We start from the raw sequence: 22,919 nt of genomic DNA, 5'->3' as shown, positions 1-22,919 counted from the left end.
CTAGTTTGTCCTAGAAGAAAGTAAACTTTTCTCAATTTATTGAACCATTACCATGTACCTATTCAGCACAGTGAGAAACTCTTTTAAATCTACTAAATTCAGTAACAAAAGTATGGTTGCTTTGCAGAGATAGTAGACATGAGCAATGGACAGTCATAGGTTTTGGGGTAACAGGCTTCCTGGACACATATGACAGGACAGAATGAAAAATCCACTTCCTGCAGAATTTTTCTGCTCAGGCCTTTCTCACGAAAATTCTATGCTTTTAACCATTGTTGTTATGAGCTTAGGATAAGGTGATGCTTGGGGAAAAGCTTCCAGGCTGCCTCATAGGCCTAGATTTACAAAACATTCTGGCTCATCTAACCAGCCAGACAGCAGATTCCTTTTTCATTATTTTAAATAAAGCACTTGAACTCCAGTACAAGATCCTTCTACAGTTCAGATTATACCAAATGACGGTCCAGAGGCGAGAATGGGTATTATAAACTGAGTAGAATGTCTTTTGCTGGCCTTTTCATTAGGCTCTCATTTCAGACTTAATTGTAGATTCAAAGACAGTGTAGCAGAATACTTTTAACTAATGCTCTCCAACGCATACTGAGTAGCCTGACCAACAATTTAGTCACCAGTCTAAACAAGAATTGGGCTGGGACTGGGTTCTTAAACTGGTAGCTAGTCTCAAATATGGACTTTGTGGTCAACTTCGATCATGCTGAAAACTGACTTGGAGGAAAAAAAAGCTTTAAAGAAAATGCCATTCTTACTTTCCTTCACTAATGACTTTGGCATACTCAGTCACAGAAGCTTAGCACAAAGGTCACTACCTGAGGAGTAGAAACCTCTGGCAAGAAGCTGAGGGACAGCTCAAGAACTTTCAGTGGCATCCTCACTGAGAACTCAGTTTCCCTCGACAGCTTTTCCTCTAGAAAATTGTTGCATGTTGGTAAGCATGAAGATTTAACTGAGTGGTCACGAGGCAAGTGAGTGGATTCCCATTGTTGACCAGGACCACGGCTCAGTCTGCAGCTGGGTCTGCACTGACTGACTAAATAAGGCCTTAGAAGTTCAACCTCTCTTCCAGCCCACGGGAACACCCAAGGCTTTGTCCCACCAACCCAGAGACACACTGCTAACTCCACTGCCTTGGAACCATACCCCCACCTCCACAGCTGCCCGTTCTCCCACCTTCCTGAAACATCCACTGAAACATCTCCCCTGCCCTCAGAGGAGATTCCCCCTCAAGAAGACACAACTGAGAGGGGATGTCACTAATGTATATATAAATATCTAAAGGGTGAGGGAGATGCGAAGAAGATGGAGTGAGGCTTTTGTTGTTGGTGCCAACCACTAGGACACGAGGCAATGGGTAGAAACTGTGCTCTCAGGCACATGATAAGATTCTTGGGGTGTCCTGTGCAGGGCCAGAAGTTGTATGATCCTGATAAGTCCCTTCCAACTCAGCGTATTCTATGACTCTATGATTGTATCATGCACAGGAAGTTCCCCCTGAATATGAGTAGAGCGGGTTATCATACACTACAACAGATTGCCCAGAACGGTTGTGGAGTCTCCCTCACCGGAGATATTCCAGAACCGTCTGGACGCAATCCTGTGCCACGTGCTCTAGGACTACTCTGCTTCAGCAGGGAGGTTGGACCAGATGACACAGTGATCCCTTCCAACCCGACCCATTCTGTGATTCTCTGAGATCACCGCCCTGAGGCGAGCCCCGAGGCGTTGTGGCCGCTCGCACGGAGGGCAGGCCGGCAGAAGGGGGTTCCCCCCCTGCCTCCCTCCCTCCTGCCCGGCGGGCCCGCGGCCGCCCCCGCCCGCCAGCTCGCACGGCGGCGCGGGCAGGGCCCGGCGCGCTGCGGCGGGCAAGGCTGGGGCGGCGTCAGCGGGCGCGCGGTGCCGGCTCCAGGGCTTTAAAGCAGCGTGTAAGCTGAGATGCTACCACAGACAGCAGCGCGGCGGCGGCGGCGGCCGCAGGAGCTCCTCGAGCCCAGACGGGCGCCCGACTTTCGCCCCCGCCGTGCCGCGGGGCATGAAAGCGGCCGCCCCGCGGCTCTAGGTACCCCCGGGGCCCCATGGCGACGTCCCACGCTGCCCGCGCCTTCCTCCTTCTGCTCCTGCTCTGCCTGCCGGCGCTGCGGCGAGGGGCGCGGGTCGGCGGGCAGCGCCCGCGAGGCTGCCCCGCTCCGTGCCGCTGCGAGCAGGACGGCGCGCTGCTCCGCGCCGACTGCTCCGACCGCGGGCTCACCGCCGTGCCCGCCAACCTCAGCCTCTTCACGTCCTACCTGTGAGTGCGGGCCGGCGGGGAGGGGGCACCGGCGGGAGGGCTCGGGCCGACCCCGGCGCTGACAGGGGGCTCGCAGGGTCGGTGGTGCCGCTGCCCGCAGAGAACACCCAACTTTAAATACGTTTCTAATCGCTATTTAATTAGCAGGCGGGTTGTAAAGCGTTTATAGGTGCCTGGCCATCGCGGTGCCGGGTCCGGCGCCGGGAGGGTCGCTGTGTGATGTGGTGTTTGGGGGGTAATTAAAAGCGATTGCAAGACCAGAAACTCAGTGCGATCCGCAGGGACGTTAATCTTCACCTTTGCTTCCGGGGACAAGGCTTTGATGTGCGGTCGCTGCTGATTTAATCGTTAACAGATCTCCCCTCGGGTGGAGGAAAGGCAGTAAATCAGTCGCGCTCCCAGGAGGCGGCAGCGCTCGGGGACTGGAGTGTCTGTGTCCTGACACAGGTGCCTGTGTCACGATCCGGACCCGGGCCGGCGCACCCCGCACCGCCGGAGTCCCCCGGCGCCTCGCAGTGTCCGCCTGGCGGGGCATCCCCATCGGGCCGGGCTACTTGGAAACTCCGCTGCGTCTCAGGCGCTCTGAGTTACAGCGTAGGGACAGAGCCGGCGAAAACGGAGAAAATTTGTATTAACAGAAAAAACACAAACAAACAAACAAAAAAACCACCAAAACCACCCAAAACTGTGGTAAAACTTTCTCTGTTTCCTTATTTTTGGCTCAGTGGTCGTCGTTTGCCTTCTCTTGGTTTCATGTGTTGAAAGTGTTGGTGCATTGGAAGTGTTCCTTCAGTGCCCTCCTTGCTTATTCTTGTTTTTTGTGGTTGCATGACCAGTAGGTTGTTAATGTAATGTCCTTCATATTCAGCATAAAGTATTTCTGTTTCTAAGTGTGTTTGTCCATCTCTATTTTGACATGCTGATGACTTGCTTGCTGCTATAGTCAGTGTGAAGATGCTTTCACAGCATTGTGTGTTTGGGGTACTAAATCATTCTGAACTCGCTTCTCTGTTAATACCGCACTTCAAAAGACATAAAATATATGTTGCATCTGAAAAAATAAAGTAAATTAGAAATGGCTAAGAGAAGTACAAACGTGCCAACATACACAAGGTAGAAATTAAGTGCAACCAGTAAAATCTAAGTAGTAAGTATATGTTAGGGGAAAGCTCGATTTAGTGGAAGTAGCATCAATTTATGAAGAGGATGTGGAGCTGAAAGACTTTTCTAAATATGCATGTAAATACTGTTCTGAAACTTGTCTTAAGATCAGTTTTAGCTTATTTTTTCATAAATGTTTCACAGTCAAAGCTATTAGTAATGTTAAGAGGCAGGCGTTACTGAACAACTAGTTAAAGTAGAGGAGAACTTTGGCTATGCGTAATAAAGATACAACCTTTAAGAGACATACAAAGTCTGCCACTGGTTCAAAAAATAGCAGGTCAGGATTTCGGGTATGCATAAGATACAATGTTTTCTGGTGCTTTGGAAAGCCATAAGCAAAAAGGTGAAGGTATGAAGTCAGACTTCAGATGTACATATCCTGTGTCAAGAAGTAGAGGCCCTAAATTCTTTGTTGCTTGGAAGAATGCTAAAAGCTGGAAAAGCATGAGAGAACTCACTGTTTGATTATTTTATGAAGAAAAAGAGAGCATATGCATGATGATGTCAAAATACCACTGTTACTGTCTTCTGCTGTGGTTCTTATGCCTCTGGTAATTTTCTTCTTGGTAGGATTGTAATCTAGTCTGCAGTTTTATTTTTAAATTCTCCTGTCCTTCAGAAGGAATGTCTTTCTCCAGTCAGGAATTCTCTGCTGTTCAGTAACAGACACACTGAAGTGAAAAAACATCACTTGGACAGGCAGACCTTTAAATGACCGAGACTGCATATAGGCAGTATAACAGTATAAAAGACCACTTCATAAATATAGGCAGCTACACTTGCTGTTTTCCAAATTTACAAGGCTGCTATCATTGGATTGATTAATTATTGCCTAATTATGGAGAATTGTAGCTCCTGCTTGCCTTCCATAAAGAACTGTCGAGTCTCATTATCTGTAGATGGCTAAGCAATGGCAAATTTTAAAATGTGCCTGCTTGTTATGGGGATGTTTGCCTCCCTGAGTTTGGCAGTGACCAACTAGCTGCTCCTTGATTATTTTCTTTTCTGTTTGTTTGGGGTTTTTTTTCCCAAAAAAGACCCAGAATTGTCTTTTTGTGCTGTGACAATTTTTACTTCAGGTCAAAGTAGAAGGTTAAAACTCTGTATTCACATTTAATCTCTCTCCGGAAAAAAAATCTTCTCTAGTAGATTCTCTTCCTGCATCACAGACATATCTGACTAAAAACAACCTTGTATCAATTTTGAGCTTTTAAAGGGTTTTTTTCCTAAATTTCTGACATTTTTATTTTAGCTGAACACTTGCATAGGAGACGAAAGTAGAAGTTTTCTTGGTGTGCAGTGGAAATTGTGTGAGAAGTTGAAATGCTGAGGCCGTTAAGGTTTGTTTTATGTTGAGACAAATGTGTACAGAGCATGATATATTATGGTGAGTGAATTTTGCATGTGCAACCATTTTTTTATGATGGTGCTCTTGCAGCAGAGCTAAATGTACTCTACAGATGGACCTGCTACACTTTTCTCCATTCTCATTTATCCCAGGCTGCAATTCTTGCCTTCCATCAAAATATTTTTATTTATGGTTTTGTGTTTACTACAATAAACTGTTAGATTTTTTAAGAGCAGGCAAGGAGAAACCATGAGTTTCTTTCCATTCCTTTTTTTTCATTTACTTTTAGGCTAAGTACATTAATTTACTTTTAGGCTCACTGTATTTAATGCAGCTCCTGTTGACATAAATGAGAATTCCATGTGCTGATGAAGGGCAGCACTGAGTCTCTGTTTCAAATTAAGAACAGGTTGCTTTCCTATCAGTACACAGTGAAAAGAAGAAGAATTCTGAAGCCAAACCCATGAGTTAGTGAAGTATTGTTACGATTTGCTGTGATGTGGAAAACTGAGGCAAAGAAGGGCTTGCTCAAAGTTAAAGTTTATTGCAAAGCCATTAATTAAAGACAAAATGCCTTATCGTAACTCTGTTGTTTAACCACAAGCTCATCTTATTTAATTACTCATTAAAAATCGTGTAAAATCTGACAACTCCTGTTCAAGACTATTTAGTATGAAAAGTATCTCATGTGATGACAATATGGAAGACAGGTCTTAAAGATTTTGAAGTTCTCTGTTAAGGGCCTGGATAACACAAAAAACTAAATTTATTATAAATGCCAGGGCCGTTTAACAATTCGGATGCTGTATTTGTGATCAAAATGCGTAAACGATGAGCAGAATGTTTGCGTAATGTTACTGTCTTAGGTTGACATAGACATGCACGCATACATGTATAAATATTGCAGGATTTGCATTTTACATTATAGTTGACTTTAAAAGTTTAAATTTGAGTACATTATAAATATGTATAGTAACGCTTGGGGAAATATGGTTCATATAATAGTTAATTGTTCATAAAAATTACTAAGAAAAATTATTTTTCAAAACTTTGATAACATTAATATTATTACAGTAGAACCTATGGAGAAGAAATCAGTGCATATTATAAGGTTCCTAACATGTTAGTGTTTAAGTAAGTTTTGACCTTCTGCTTTATTCATTGCCATAATATTTTGTTTGTCGATAAATAGCCCTGTAGAGCACGCTCTGTAGCTTATATGCAAGTGTTTAAGACTACTAAACATAAAAATAAAGAAACTGGCAGAAAAAATTACTTTTCTGAAGGTTAAGAAGTATGTTCCCAAAAATTAATGATGCTTCCGAAATCAGAAAGATAGAAATTTCTGTGTCAAAATTAAAACCAACCCTTTGGGATAAATTTGCATTTTAGTCATTCTGATCTCACAGTCAAACTCAGGTCTTGTGTCTTCACCTAAGGTATCTTGGGAATGACTGTGTATTTTTAAAGAGATCAAATAGCAAGACATCTTCTTATGAAGAAGTGAGATTTATGAAGTCTCTTACACCTTCCAGATCCCTTGACAAGATTTAGAAGTTAGGTATTTCATAAAATATTTGTGTCTTTTTTAGAAAGTACTTGTTTACATAGGTACAAACTTTATAAGCCGTTTTTGTGCCTTAAATTAAATGATTGTCATGCATTTTCAGTTAATAATTTGAGTCTTGTCCTGATTGAGGATGAGGGCGAATCCAGGTTCTGGATTTAGAATTTAGTGCTAAATTTCTCTTTTGAAAAGGAAACCGAGTATTTCCTCTCTACTCATGGCTATAGTATGCTTGTAAAAGTAAAATGTATCTGTAGATAAATTAGAGGTAAATGAAAACTGAAGTAGTAAACTATATAAAGTTCACGTTGACCAGTTTTCAAGAGGTTTGCTTTAAATTTCAAAACATAATGTGTCAAGTCAAAGATAGTTTCTTTGAGAAAAAAAGTGGATTAAAAATGTATTTAGGAATGTCAGTCTTTGTTTTTGAGAATACATGCAGTGCTAAAAATAACTCTTTAGACTGCTTCCTAAAGTGCCTTTTACTGCTCAGAGAGGAAAAAAAAAAGGTCTGACAACACTACCTTTCTCCTTTGTAGCATTTACTCTGTAGAAACACTGCATAAATTGACAAGGAAAAGGAAGCTGTCTTTAAACTGGTAGAATATAAGGTGCTGACAGAGTGAAGGCACCTTCAATTTGGTTGGTATCTGAAGTGCATAGGACAATTGGCCAGGCAGAGGGAGCCTGACTCCAGCTGAGAACGCGTGCACTGGGTTGACCCTCCCAGTCAGCATGCCAGCGGAGATTAGACTTTCCTAAAGTGCTCCCTTGTTAACCCAGTCTTTTCTCCGATGTCATTTGTCTTTCAAATGCTTAAAACTGCTACCAATTTTGCAGTAGTCCAGATTGCTTTCTTTTATTCTGTTTGTTGGCCAAGATAATATTTCATCTGCATGCACTGCTTTCTTAATTCTCTGTTGGCTATTTAAATGGTCATGATTAATACAATTTATGGTATTTTCCTTGACTTCCTTACTTGAACTGTCCAGCAGATCTGATTCTTTTCCCAGTAAAAATCATGGTAAATAAAGTGTGGTTCCTTTGACTCCAAGTAAACTGATTGAGAGCAGAATCTGATTTGGTGTTTTTGACATACCAAAACAGCTTTAGACTTCAGTCAGAAGAAAATACCTTAACATCTTTAAAAAGAATAAGATGTGATCAAAGGATGATTACTCCTCAGAGATTTGGCATTCATGTGGCAAATCCTTATGCTACATGATCTGCACTGTTTGCTGAGAAGACCTGAGAAACGTCTGTACAATTTTACTGATGAGATGTGAGAAATTTAATGACTGGAGAATTATAAAAGAAATATATGTAGCTGGGGGAGGGGTAAGGTCTGAAATGATGTTGCTGTCACTTGTTAAAGGAGTGTTACCCTCTTTTATCTCTTAGAATTGAGGTTTAAATGTACAAATCTAAGACAGTCCACAGCTTCAACTGTATATGACAGCAGTTCATGGTACCCCTGATTTTGTCCTAGTGCTTTCTTTTCTAAGAATCTATAAGCAACAGGTTGTAATGTTTGAATTAGAGACCTTAGAACGAGTATTAAAGCAGCAGCACCCAAATAGAAATACCGTCCTGGAATGGCTTTGCCATTTAGATGAAAAAGACCCCAACCAACTCGTATTAGACTAGGCACCAACAATACCTAGAACACTAAGCAGGAATGAAATGGGATCACAATGCAGATCCCTAGGAGTTGGTGCAGTTTTATGAGACCTTTGCTCAGACAGCACTTTCTGTATCACCTTTCAGTTTTATTATTTTGCTGTGTTTTACTAATTCTTAGCTATGAGCTTTGGATCTTGGGGGCTGTGGCCACAGCAATGAGGTTAGTCCATGAAAAGACAAGTTATATTTTCGTGACTGGACAATGCTACAAAAAATAATTAATCTGAAGTGTCCAACAACGATAATTATAATAATCAACCACTCACAAACTAGGATTTTATTGGTAACAAATGGGCTCTTAGTTGGGTCCAGTTGTATGATTTGGCTCCAGTCCTGCAAATACTTATCCAGATACTATACTTCAGTGTCAGAAATGATTCCACTGAAATCACATGTGCAAATGTTTGTCAGATCAAGGCCTTTAATAATTCTAAAACAATTATCTCTTCCCCAAATATCAACTCATTTTTGGGTAATAGTTTCATTAAACTGTTCTGCTCCAGTGTCTCATTACACAGACTAAATAATTATGTATATCATAAATCTTCTAATACCATTTCTTTCAAAAATTCTCAAAATCTTACATTGATTTGAATATGTAGCTTAATCTAGAATGCACGGTCTTTCAACAGTATTGTTTTGTAGTTGCAATGAAATAATTTGAAGGATATATTTGTCATTAAAAATTGTTAAAGCTTTTTTGCATTATAGTGTAAAAGTGTAGTCCTTTATATACAAGTGATATACTACTGTGTGCATGGAGATGTGTGTGTTTAGACAGACTTTGGGCAAATTTAAAAAAAGTATCTATCAGTCCAAAGTAGTACAAGCAGCTATAACTCCCCCCCCCCAAAATCTCTCCCCTCTTTTGATGACACTTAATTAAATGCTTTCCTTTTTATTGAGAGTAAGTAACTATATGCTTAGTGAAATTACTAAACTTAACATTACTTAATTAATGCAAAAGTATTTTCTGGGTTGGGACTTAATTTTTATAGTGTTGTGAATACACCCTTTAACACTTACAATTTTTTTGAGTGCTTGTGTCATACAACCTTCCACATGAAAAGTGTACAATAATTTGATACTGATGTTTATGAAGGGGAGGTAGGAGGTAGTAAGTAATACTACTTCTCCATTTTTTCTTTTTTTTTCTGTTAGTTCCTCCACCTAACATTTCAGCCTGCTTTGTTTGAGGATGGAATAGTTAAAGCGCTGATATTACACAGAAATAGAACTTTCCTAGCCTTCTTTTCTGTTGCAATAGGCATCTTTTGATGCCAGTTATACCATGTCTTCTGGATCCTGTGATAATAAAAATGCTAGTGTAAGTGAATGAGACAACAGATGTGCGGTGATGTCAGCATTAAGGCAAGTGTAATTGCACTGATTTGGCATTCACTGAGTTTGTAAATGAGTCTCTGTGTACCCTGAGGGGAGAAGAAGATCATAGCTGGCAAGGGAAGCAAGTAAGATAAGACAAAGCTCGCTCTCACTCATCATTTAAAGTTACCTGTTCTGAACCACCTTGATGAGTAACTTGCCTTTGAGCTTGATCCTTAATCAGCTTGGTGTGGAGGCTGCCTCAGAAATTAAATCTTTCTCCTGTTGGTCTTGCATATGATGAGGTTGCATTTATGTTTGGGGGGGAGGGGGCAGACCAAGTTGTCCAGGGTCCAGAAACAGTATTCATCCTTATGAAGGCATAGAAATTAGAGTTTTTTAAACACCCTGATTCACAGAAGTTGCTGTTTTGGAAGCATAAGTAAAGGGCGGAAACTGCTTCTGGGAACAGGGACTACAATCAGATAGCCATAGCTGGGATTCAGGTAGAGAGAGCTTTCAGTTCTGTTCTTGGATACAGTAATGAAGTAGTTTACACATTCAGGTAAATCATGCGACTTTTCTCTGGTCTTACTGTATATATGTGATGGCTGACAACTACGTACATCTAAATTTGACTGACTTAGTAGTGGCTGAAAAAAACTGGAGATCTGTAGATTAAAAACACTTAATGAGGTACTAATTGTGAGTATGACATGGTAAAATAGAGGAATCACAAGGAATATTCTTCTCTTTGTAAGGATATATGTCTGCCTTTCCAATTTGCTCATGACTGTCTATTTGAGCTGAACCTCTGTGATATATAAGATTCTTACTCACTAGAACAAGTGAAGTCTATGCAGGCATTTGAGAGCAATATCTGACCTGCTGATGAGAAAATACAGGTCCATATGCTTGGTGCAATATGGAAGTATTACCTGCACTTGTGCTACGGTTGTGCAAAGACAAGGATTTGGAAGCAGGCCAAAAGAGGTGTAGGTTCAGCCTTATGACTTGACAAAGGTCTCAGGGAGTACATTCCAGTCCTAGAGCGTCCCTGCATAAAGCCTCACTATATTGACTGTAAACTGCAACAGGAACACACAGTTACAGGAAGATAACAGAGAAGCAAAAAGCCCATTGAGAAGAGATGGCAGGTAGTTTGGGAATCTGCCTGTGACAGTGCCATAGAGTAGTGAAATGTGGCTCTTATCAGGCAGATCAACCAATTTTAAACATTTTAAACCCTCAGGAGAAGTGGCAGTAATGCAGATCACAGTTCACATTTGTGCCATGTGTCTGCAATAAGACTTTGTAGGGTATAGTTATTATGAGAAACCTTTGTGAGTAACTGGCTCTCATGGAGATAACATCTGAGTATGAAGTTATGATGGGGTGAAGAGTAATAGTGTGCAGTACTACCATTAAGTGTTTTTAGAAGTTGAGTGTGAGGCACTGTGGAAGAGTAATTGGTAGCAGGAAAAGGGGTTCACGTGGTGTTATTTAGACTTAGAACGGAAAAGGGACAATGTGACAGCTCTTGATCAGAGAATGGCATCTGGGAAGACTGTACATTCCTCAGCATATAGAGGCTTTATGCTGCCTTGTACCTGTTTCCTATACGTATGTAGAGTAATGTGAACTGCCAAGTGCCAGAACTTTACTTCCTTTTGGCCAAGACAGAAGATGTGAGAAGAAAGACCAGGGCAAGCACCTTGGAACATCCTAGCTGCCCGAAGGCCAGAGGCAGTACAGAACATAGCTGAACACATTCTTGAAATCTTGAAGTACATGTTTTTGGAATAAAACAAATACTTACTAAATATTTATAAGGGGAAAACCTTTCATCTAGAATAGAAAAAAACATTGTGTTGAAACAGATATATGTGGAAGCATATTGTAGAAGTTTTCATTTCATAGGTTATTTGGATGGAAATAGAAGATAAATCATTACAGGGAATGGCAGAAAAAGAACCAGTGCCAGATTGTGGTGGTGCATCCCCCATTCCTTGGGCTGCACTATCATCTCAGAAATGCTCGTTAGCCCCCCTCAGTCTTGACAAACAGCACCTGGACTAGCTCCTCTTGAGCTAACCGGAAACTCTGTCTGCTCCCAGGAACTAGTTCTGTCTAACAAACTTCAGTTCTTTAATGAACAGCTTTGGAAACTTACTTTTCTTGCTTGAATAACAACGCAAGTGGAACAACATTTTTGTTGTCAAACTTTCAAAGAACATTACCAACCCAAATTGTGGCCAGGATGGAAAGTTACTGTGACTAAAGCCAACTCTCTTGCAACCCCATAAACAGCTGTCCTAAGTGAGACCCTTGGAGCTCTCCTGGACCACAGGGGGCTGCAGCCAGCAATGTCCCCCTGAGTGGGACGCCTCTCAGAGCCAGAGAACTCTCAGGTTTGCTGTACGTGGAGGATCGCTGCCAAACACCACCAATGGAGCCTGGGTCAATGCCCCCACTCCTTGAGACTCAAGCCTTTGCCCATAGAGAAGATGCAAAAACATTCGATGTGAGTACTCACTGAATTAGAGGGGAATTTTTCACAGGTATGTACCTTGTACATACTCCTTTAGGTGTTTGCATGTGCGAGTATGAATATGCTATAGCAAATGTACTGTGGATGTTTCTCTCTTAGATTCTTAAGTAGTTGAGATCTGTAAGGTTGCTCTATAAATGAGTTACTATTGTGCTTATAGCAAATTCTGTAGAATCTTTTGTTTAAATTGTTTAAATCAGGCTGTTGATTAAATGCTGTAAGTTTAAGTGTGGTTAAAATCTTTAGGCCTAAACTGTTGGTCAGGTCTAGGGCTAAATTTGGCAAGTGAGTCCACTCTAAACCTTGTGATTAAGCAGAAGGGCCTCCTTTATTCATTTTTATCCTTATCCTTTTTTCATCCCCAACCTCCATGGAGATAGTTTTTGGTTGATTTTAGATTTCAGTGCAGTTTTTCTCTTGTGTGCTTAAACCATCTATTAAGTAGTAGAGTGAACTTTCCCAATGAGCTTTGTTGCACTTTAACATTTAACCTGCTTTTGCTGATGGTTTTGCCGGTAATTCTTCGAGCAACCTAAGACACCCACACACGACACAGGTCCATCTCTGCGTGTCATTCCCTGTGTGTAAATCAATAGATTTATGCCAAGGAAGACTTCACGTAGTTTCTGCTCTGCTTATGCTAATGGAACTAACTTAATTTTGTGGAATTGGTACTGGTAAAATAAACCGAATTTGAAAAATGTGGACATTTTGGAAAAGCATTAATATAATTAAAATTAAGCACTTGCTTCAGTTTTAACGTGCCAACTTGGCAGAAAAACTTCTATTATGTCATTACCATCCATAGTGTCTGTCCTTCTGCAATAAATAAAAGTCAGGTTTGTTTTTTTTTTTTAATTTTAGACATACAGCCAAGTGATCATCATTATTGCCATGATTACATCACGATATAGACTGGTAGATGAGTTGTGTTGTGTTGTGTACAGATTTTCCAGTAGTTTGAGGAAGGAGGGAATGTTTTTTTTTGTTTTCAGTCTTTTTGTGCTTGCTGTTGATAGCATTCATTGAAAAGAGAGACACTTTTTTTTTTGGAGTGCTGTGATACATTCATTCCATTTATCATAGACAGAAAGAACCATCATACAAATACAGTTATCAAAATCACATTTCTGTATGTATCGGTTGCCTCAGTTGTTCTGCCTTCAGTGGCTGTCCCTGGTCCATCTGTGAAGAATCCCATAAACATGAAGCCAGATGTGGTCTGTTTTCTACATTTATCATAAATCATGAATACAGCCTCTTGTAGTAATGCAGAGTAGTGCTATAAGAGCATCAGATTTCACAAGGAATTTCTAATGTCCAGATTCACTGGATGTTATTATTTGCAGTGTCATATCTCTGTGTGGGAAGTATATAAGGAAGTGCTGCATGCTCTCAACGTGCTGCTAGTTTAATCTCTTCTGATAAGGTTTTGTGAAAACTAATTATGAGCCAGTTTGGTTCCCAATGAAGCTAGAACTGAAACTACTTTTAATGATGTGAATTGAGCTCCTGGTATGTCACAGTTAGTGACATTCATTAGTGGTTTTGATTATCTTAGCATGGAGAGCTTCCGTTAAGTTGTGTTCACAGCTTTTATAGAGCAGTATTAAGGTGGTTGTTCAATAATGGCCAAATTAAAATAAGAAATCTGTGTATCATCATTTAATAATATGATTTTGGTATATGGTTGGATGTCCCAGCCACAGGAGAATTATAATAGAAGGACATAAGGGGAAAAAATCCATACCTTAGTGCCAAAGCATTATGTTCTTTCAATCAGTAGTAACACTACTAGTATTAAAGATAAACGAAATACATGTCTTGCTATAACAGCAAAACAAAATCAGCCATGAAATAAGCCTACTGTTTGTTCTCTATCTGTAAAATGGTGTTGTATCAGAAATAATTCTAGCAATTTAAAGATTTGGTAGTTTAACATTTATTGGAAGGTTTAGACATTAACCTTAGTATTCCTCCATGCTGTCAATTTTTCCTTATACACTATGGCACAATTATTGATGAAGGTAAAATATGAGGCAGAATTTCTCAGTAGTTACATTACAAGATAGAGGCTTTGAAGTTGCATCGTATGATGATTCTACAGTGCTGCTTCATATAATTCTCAAGTATGATGTAATATGTATGTTTTCAGTTCTAGTTAAATAAAGACAGATTTTGAATATTTTTCTATGTCTGGGCAAGTATAAAAAAAGAAATGTGAACAAATATTGATTTCAGGGCACAGGGGTTTAAATCTAGAGAAAAAACCCCAACAATATTCAAGATATTTATTTTCTTTTTATATCATCATCCACCAGAATAGATAATGCAGCTCATGTAAAATCAAGAGATTTATTTCCTATCAATATTGGTTTTATTTATTTCTTTTTCATAATAGTCTTGTTCATGGGGTTGTCTCTGACTGCCAGATTTAGTAAAAATATGTAATTAAATATTTTGTAGGCAAGATGATGGTTAGATTTATTGAGGGCAGAAGATTATAAATAAGGTAAAAATTATTTTCGTGCACTTGGAGAATAGATTGCATTAACATAATATCTTGAGCGTTGTCATGATACTCAGTATTGAGGGATAAAAATTCAAACTGGATAAAGGAAAGTGCACATTGGACCATGGAATAATATCTTCAGACATATGACATGAAACAGACCAGCAGTTTTCCATTAATAAATAAATAAGAGAAACAAGTTTGAGATGTCAGGGTGTAAGTAGATACGTAAGTCTGAGTGATACTAAAACGAAAAGAGTGATTAGCAGTTTGAATACCAGTTCTGTCCCTCATGCTACTCTTTCGGTATTTCACAAAGTTTGTGATGCAGTTGACTGCACTACTTACTAAGTAAGAAAAATTCAGTAAAGGATATTGTAGTAGAGTTTATGCTGCTCCTAAAATTCAGGGGCAGGGGTGTCTAGAGGTATCTTTTGCCATTTTAAAATGTTTTCCTCTGTAGGTTACTTAAGACATCAACACAGCACAGAAAGAAAGTAGAAAAGGCCTACAGCTGCTTCCTAGAAAAGCAGTCAGCTCACATATATCTTGGGTACTGTTCAACTAGTGAGAACTTTCAAGCATAGAATGTAAAATGTCTTCGTCTGGCTTCTGAGGAGGTTGCTATACACCACTGCCTCAGTAATTCATTAGCTTTTCTTGGATCTTAAAAAAAATACATATCTATGTTTTTAAACTTTCACATGCCAAAGACATGACAATAAAACTACAAGTTTTGCTAGTTCTAAGTAAAGCTCTCCAGTAAATGATTGGATTTATTATACATGTTATGTTTTCTGGAGACATAAAAAAAAATGCAGGCTAATGCAAATGTGTGCATCTTCTGGCTAGTGATTTCAGCTGCATTGCTTCTGTATAGTGCAGTACCTCATACACTCATGAAGTCCTGCCTTTTAAGTGTAAAATATGTTAAGATCTAGAAATTAGTGTGTTTTTTCTCAGTATCTGCAGATCTAGCTGTTTTGTGTTTGGAAGGAAAGACAGATTGTGCTGTTACAGGGATGACATCATGCAGTCAGCTGTGGAGACTATTACTTCCGTATCATCCACTCAGTGCCTGGTCCTTCCTAGTATGTCTGTGTTTGCCATCTACAATGCTAAGTGCCTATACAGCTTTTAAGGCTTCTGTCTTTATCGTCTTTAGTGCCTTACACAGGAAAACAAAGCTTTTTCAAGCTTCTCAGATTACTATTCCAGATCTAGGAAGAGGTTTTCCATAAGTTTTTTCTAGCTATTGAATCTGAATTACACACCTCACTTTTTAAGACGTTAACTAATAAGATGAAGACTACTTCCTTTCTAAGTTGCAGTTGGTACAATACATACAGACATAGTGTGTGCCTGTATACAGGCTGGGAAAGAGGTTCTGGCAAATTTGATTCTTATAATATTTATTTTTAGATTAATTTTTGTTGTATGCTCTTATGGTAAGTTTTTTTTCAATTCCTTTAAATTAGAGTTCTTAAATGGGAAATGTTCAGTGAACACAATTTCTTTCTTTTTTTTTTTAATTATTTACTTACCAAAATGAAAAAAATTATGGAGTAATAAAAAATCAGTGCCACCATTGCAGAAGCCACCTTTGAGAGCCATTCTTTCTGTAATTATTGTACCTGAAAGGATAACAGGATGAAGTTGCAGTGGACACGTAGGGTTCGGTCCTGAGATTGTACTTGAGAGTATGCCATGAAATCTTTACAACATTAGTGGTTTAGTGAAAAAGATGAGAAGGAGGGCAGGAAAAGCTTGATTTATATGCTTTATTTTCTGGTATGTTTTATCTATATGCTTCCACTTCTGGTTCCGTAAGCACAGAATTTCATCATACAAAAGAATAAGAAACCAAAATGAGCTTTTTCTCCCAAGTTGTGAAAGGATGCAGATTTAGGACTTGCTAGATCTATGAGAAAAAACAATTTAGGAAAAGTAGACCACCAAAAGTGAACTTCCAACGTGTCAGCATCTGTGCTGACTCCTGGTAGTTTTGGCTCAAGCACAGTTGACGATTGAGCTTAGCAGGGCAGGGCACTGGGAAAATAACTTGCTTTCTCTAGCAGAATTCCCTGTGTAGGAGCGGCTTGTCTTTGCCAGTTAAGTTTCTGAATTCACAGAATTGGAAGAAGATAGTGCTCAAAGTTTTCTGGAAGACTGGAATTAGAATAGGAAACTCAGAAAAAATGTGCTTCCATATTAAGAGTCACTCTCAAACAAGCAGTTTTAGATGTTCATATTGGTCTTCCTCCCCTTGGAGCCAATTGTTCCCACCCTCCTGTTCTAGGCTCAGTCTCTTTCAGCTGTGCTGACTCAACTGGTTGTTTAAAAAGAAACACATTTCTGGTTGAAAAGTATGTATATAGATTCACTGCTTTGTTTTAGAATGTAGTCACAGAAACAGCCAAACTAGCACAGCTGAAGGGACAGGGACAACTGATCGGGAGCTCAGTGAGCAAATGAAAGGAGTGGAAAACTTTTCAAGTGCTCTTGCACCACTGCAGATTCCTAGGTAAAAATAAACCCTACAGAAAACCAAAGGGATGGGGTTTTTTATCTTTGATTTAGTTGTAGTCATATGCTCATAAGCAAAAATCTTTTGCTTTGATTAATTTGCTATGGTTGATAAACAATATTTCGTAAAAATTCCATTGAAAGTGCTTATGATAGACACATTATAATTTCTTTCAGGTATTCCAGATGAATCTAGGATTCAGCGAAACTGAGCAGCTATACATTCTTTGAGAATTTGAGTGCATTTACAGTAGTTCAATTTAGTAATCAACTGAGAGAAAATTTTTTACCCAGACATAGCTCTATAAGTTGCAGTTCTTGAATTTGTGAGTCTAATAAATATGAAGTATATACACAGAATTTCATATATATGTATATATACACATAATTTCAAAATAATGACTGAGTAAAAAACTTTTCCAAAATTAGAAAAAAAAATTCTTTTCACTCCATATTGAATTACCCACAGGTAAAATGTTTTGTCTGCCTAATGGCAAACTTCACCCCAGATATATATATCCTTAGCCTATAGACTACACAAGACCACATTTAAGAAAGTGAAAGAAGATTCATCAGATATGAGCTTACAGTTGGAAGTACCACCTTGCTCTAAAATAGCTATGAAATATATCATCCAGAGCAGAACTTAAACAAATTATTAACAACATTACTCTAATGATGATTATTAACCTTATGGAGAGCAGTATGGCTTGTTTATATATAATCGACATCTTTATACAAAAATAACTTCATTCCTTTTAGATACTGTGGCACTATTATGATACAATAACAGACCAAAGCACTGTAAGAAGTGATTGCAGCTGCCAATTTCAAATATATTTGCTGGGTTTACCTTATTTCATATGCAGAAAGGAAATATTCTCTTCTGTCTCCCAGCTGCCATTCTGTGCTTTGAAAATCAAACCCAATTCTGCATCCACAACTAATGTTCAGTGAGTAAAACAGATAAAAATAAAGCAGTCACGATTAATAGGTTATCAGCTCATATTATCATTTTACAAAAAAAAAGTAGACATGTTCACATTTTGTTTCTAAGATACCTAAAACAATTTTCCAATTTGATGTTTCACTTTTCTAAAATTCAGGAATGTAAGAAATGGTACATTTGGGGCACAAAAGAAAATGTACCTTTAAAACTGAATCATCTCATGTGTGTTTCTTAGAATAGCCAGAGACTGCGCTTTACGTGAGACATACAGCATGGCAACACTCATCAGAACTTTTTTTTGTTGCTAAGATCTGTATTTTAGCATTTTGAAGGCTGTTCTGTATTTCTCCGTTATCAAATATAGAAACTCTCAGATATGTTTTATAATCACCTTCTATATATATTTGACATTATAAGGAACTATATTAAATGTATAACAAGGTCAGTAGAGTTGTATTTTAGACCCTTGCTTCTCTAACATAGTATTTAAGGCAAAGAAAACTTACATATACTTCTTATTAAAAGGGTTTATTAAAATTGACTTTATTTGTTTTACAGTTTAGCAAACTCTGCAGGTAGCCTTAAGAGTCTGCTCAATTCATTATCATTAAATCAACAACCAGATCTTCTTTCTGCCATTCCCTGGCAGGATTAATGGAATTTACCATGATTTGTGCAATTAACAGTGAAAGCTCTTGCTGGGTAAGCTAGCAAGCTTGACTAATTCTCAGTTGTGTTACCTTTATAAACCTATTTTAAGGTTTTAACTTGACTAAAGATTAAAGGTAGTGACTTACGCTGTTACCTTTGAATATATCTTACATGATTATGGTTAATAAGTGTAAATAAAATATTATATATATATTGCATGGTACACATGTGAAAATATGTATGTTACAGATATTTTGCAACATCCTGTAAAACGTCATTTTTGTGGTTTAAAATGAGATTCCAAAAAGCAATTGATCTACTGATACTAAAACAGCTGCATAAATTTAAACACTTGAAGTATTAAATTATATACAGAATTAGTAAACTCTGCGTAACAGGAACAAATCATTTGTATTTCAAAATAACTTACGCTTGAATCAAAAAAGCGAGCAATTATTATTTGATTTGATTTAAAGCTGGCTTGCTCAGCAAAGCCATTTTAACCTGTAAAGCATTCCAGTTACTATCGGGTTTTTCACCTTTTCAGACAACGTTAGAATCAGTATTCAGAAAAGCCTAAAGAAAGGAGAAAAGAGAGGAAAAAATATTTTCAGCCTGTCTGACAAGACTACATGAAAAGCTTGTGATCAAAGGATCTTAAATACACGTTACTGGTGTGACAAACAACATTTTTGTCCCTTTATTAGATTTATTTTCCTTCTGGAAACTGCAGTAGCCAGAGTATAGTTTGTGAAAGAAAGCTGGCAGGGTTGTATTCTTTGATTCCTAATTAACACCTTCAGTCTCAAAAGAGAACTAACAGAAATACCATAAAATGTTGCAGCTGCATTGTTATTCCGCTTGGTTGGTTTGTTAAAAGTCAGCTGGGCATTGGCAGCTGCAATAAAGGAAAAGTTCAATGGATGTTTTGTATTGTGCCCACTGAAGTGAAAGAAGGCAACCATTTTATTTTCAAATGGGCAGCTGCATAGTGATGTTTAAATGGAGCTAAATGTGAGATTTACTGTTAATTTATAGTAATTGGTTATAAATAAAGTAGCAGTATAGCTTGGCTTTCATGTATTAAAGCCATAGAACACAAATTGAAGGCAAATGAGTTATGAAGGGTAAAAAGTGAAGGGTAAAATACTAGAGTGACAGAAAATGCAGTTACTTAGAAGGAGTAGTGGTATTCAGTTTTGCAATGTAATGCAGCAGCCACCTTGGAAGCAACTAGTCAAGCCTTCTTTAGATTGTGCCCTGAGAAATAAAGGTAGACATTGCTTTCTCCCACTGTAGTGAAAACCAGTGTTTTAATGCTGGGATCAAAACCAAGTGCAACTCTGCCTGGAGTGCATAGGTTTGTATTTTGGGTAGTAGAATAAAGGAGGCATTTAACTCTGGTCAGATAAATCTCACTCACACTCAAAAAAATGCAATTAGGGAAATATGTAAATCTAGATGTGTCATCAAATGCTACCTAAGGGGTTACCAGTTCTTTCCTTGCATAATGACTGAACTAAAGAACTTCAGTGTCTGTGTAAGAACCATTGTCCCAGCCCCAGAGCCCGTTGGAAACCGAGTCCAGACTGGCCGTGGGAAATACCTACATATTTGACACAGGCCCCATTTCTGAGAGAAAAGGGGGTGGAATAGAAAGTATGGAGATTTTACTGTTGCATTCTAATCAGCCATGATCTGCCTAATTTGCTTTGATCAGGAAGATAAACTAATTTTCCTATAGGCTGGATAAAAGTAATTAGCAATCCAATGCTTTCATGCTTTTGAAAAGGGTAAAGAAAAGAATAGCAGAAATTGTAATGGTGGGAGCAAAGTACCCCTTTTCGGCTCATCTGAAAGCGTTGTTAATTGAAAATAGGATGGTGCCATAGGAGAGAGGGCCTGATTAAGATGCTTTTTTGGGCTAGGATATCTTTGTGCTCTGTGATCTACAATGTTACGCAGCTAAATGTTTCTGAAGATTAATTTCACTTGAGTTTTAGTATATTTAGCTTCTGCTCTCTTTTGTGGAAAAAACATATTCCATGTAAACAGTATGTCTGACATTCTGTAAGGATGCTGTTTGATTTCCCAAGGCATTTTAATATCTTTTTCCATAATTGCATTAGAATAATTCAGTGGTTAAATAAAGTTTGGATCTGCTGCTTCCATAAGGCTTCAAGATGAGGGTTTCTAAGGCCACATAGGGAAATCAAAAACTCTATAGCCGTAGCCAAAGCCAAATTACTGGATATCCCAGTCTTCTGATTCTATTAGGTAAGAACTGTGTGGTTCTGTGGGCCTGAAGTGTGACTGTTAGCCTGACACACATGCTATGGTGTAATATGCCTCGGCTAAGTTTTCTGGTACCTGTTACTCCTCCTTGGCATTGGCCATTCTGTTTAAGTATAAATCAAGATGTCTTGAAAGATACTAAGTTTCACAGTAAAATGCTTAATATGCAGACATAATGGAATGCCAGCACACAGAACGCCATCTTTACCCAGGCAAGCAGTACTCATTCAGATAATCTTACCGAACTCCATAGGCTGCAGAATACCTTATTTTTAATACCTGTCTTCCCCTAGGTTTCCCCATCTTTATATGAATTGAGTAGTTCAGCAGGCACTTACAGACAGCTTGTTTAATAATTCTGTCCACTTAACTCTTTGTACTTTGAAAGTTATATTTAAGACATCAGATAAGCTTAAGGACTCTGTTTATCATTTATGTTACAGTTGTATTGCAGTCCACAGCCGTCAGCTGTCAGGAACAGCTAAAATACAGAGGCAGGCTCTATAAAACCTTTCATAGGAAAAAAAAAAGCACGTATTTGTGATGAATGAGAAAAACATTTTATGGCGTGGATAGAGAAACAGGGGCATGTGTTCTATCTCAAAGACGCTCCTATTAAAAAAATAATATCCTTCAAAGACGGAGTTTGGAAAATTAATTTCCCCTGCCAGCAATATGCCTTGAATAGTGTTTGGAGGGGAAAAAAACCTATGTTCCTGTATGATAGTGGTCTTAAACTCAAGTATATAACAAATTTTTGAGTTGTCTTTCTACACTCTAAAATATGTTGGCTTTGTGATCATCTGCAGTGTTTGTTTTCCAACCCATTTGATGTCAGCTGCAAAAGCTATGTTGCTTTGGATGTGAGAACAGAGTCACAGAAATAAAAATTGATGTAAGAATTATAAAACAAAGTAGAAGCAATCGTTGAAATACTGCACAGAGTTTTGTTTAGCCTGGGAATATTTATTCATTTTTCTTATGGAGGTAGCACAACCTCATAGATAAAGCATTGATTTGAGATTCAGACCTATATTTTTTTCATTTCCTTATTGCATTGCTTAGTACCACAGCAAAATTAATTTGTTTACCACTCTACAGTCTCCTTAACTCCTACTTAGTAGTTTACTTTTTCCTTATGCTGTGCTTTGAAAAGTATTGCATAATTGAATATGGCTGTACAAAAAGTGCAGGAGGGCAAAGCCAGCAAGTACATAATTCCTTCAGCCCAGAAAGTTCTCCCCCCACCCTCTGCCAATATACAGCCTTCTTTGGTATAGGTGGGCAGAAGTTGCTCCCCTAGATCTCTCAAGAGAAGACGTAGCAATTCTGTCTCAGACCTTTGTATTACATCACATTTTCCATAGAATGTGAGCTAGAGTGTAGATTCCTACAGCTGTTACTCACAAACCTGCAGAAGGACAGGGAATTGCTTTCGTGCTTCTCTTTGAGTTGCACAGAAATTAGTTTCCTAATCCTTAGAGTTTTTCCAAATGAAAACCATGAGGAAATTGGATGATCTGTAACTCTTACAGGAGGAAAACGCTGACCCTGATTATGAATGTTGTCCTTCTTCCATAGCATTCTGTTCCTTACAAGGCTGAGAGGTTTTGACATAACATTCTTGTGGTAATATGGAAATACACCATTCTCAAAATGGTGCAGAAAAATAGTGTTACAAGAAATACTTCACTCATTTCTAGGTCCAAAGAATTCAATACACATATGAAGTCACATCTGTGTAGAGTTTTTTAGGAAGATATATGTAAGCTCTGCCCTTGTTCTGAGTCATATGGAAACTATCAGCAAAGTACTGAGCCTGACCTTACCTGAACACTAACCTTACCAAAAAGGATGGTATTTGTCTGGAGACACCTAAGAAACTGCATGGGGGAGAAACCTACTCCACTTTGTTGAACCTAGAGGAGTCCGACTACAAGATTGCAACCCATGTGAAACTGGTCCTGCTAAGCTCTACTTTCAGGAAACCCATACTGAGATTTCAAAAGTCTTTAAGTGTTGTTACAGCCTAAATTGTATTCACTTTT

The 22,919-nt window shown here is 38.6% G+C and overlaps 1 protein-coding gene across 4 annotated transcripts in view; it reads left to right on the top strand.

Moving 5' to 3' along the window:
• Window positions 1-1,876: 1,876 nt before the first annotated feature.
• LGR5 (leucine rich repeat containing G protein-coupled receptor 5) overlaps window positions 1,877-22,919 on the top strand; it is an 88,970-nt gene continuing 67,927 nt past the window's right edge. For 2 of the 4 annotated variants that reach the window (XM_039391327.1, XM_039391328.1), the window contains exon 1: window positions 1,877-2,302. In XM_039391327.1, coding sequence (XP_039247261.1) covers window positions 2,091-2,302 — 212 coding nt within the window. In that variant the 5' untranslated portion in view covers window positions 1,877-2,090. The remainder of the gene's footprint in view (window positions 2,303-22,919) is intronic. The other 2 variants (XM_039391334.1, XM_027721961.2) reach the window with 1 other exon arrangement.

Source organism: Pipra filicauda, unplaced genomic scaffold (genome assembly GCF_003945595.2).
Source record: "Pipra filicauda isolate LSUMZ 115617 unplaced genomic scaffold, ASM394559v2 scaffold93_size3172892_pilon, whole genome shotgun sequence".
Lineage (NCBI taxonomy): Eukaryota > Metazoa > Chordata > Aves > Passeriformes > Pipridae > Pipra > Pipra filicauda.
The sequence above is the reverse complement of the archived record's forward strand: the minus strand, read 5'-3'. Positions and strand labels throughout refer to the sequence as shown.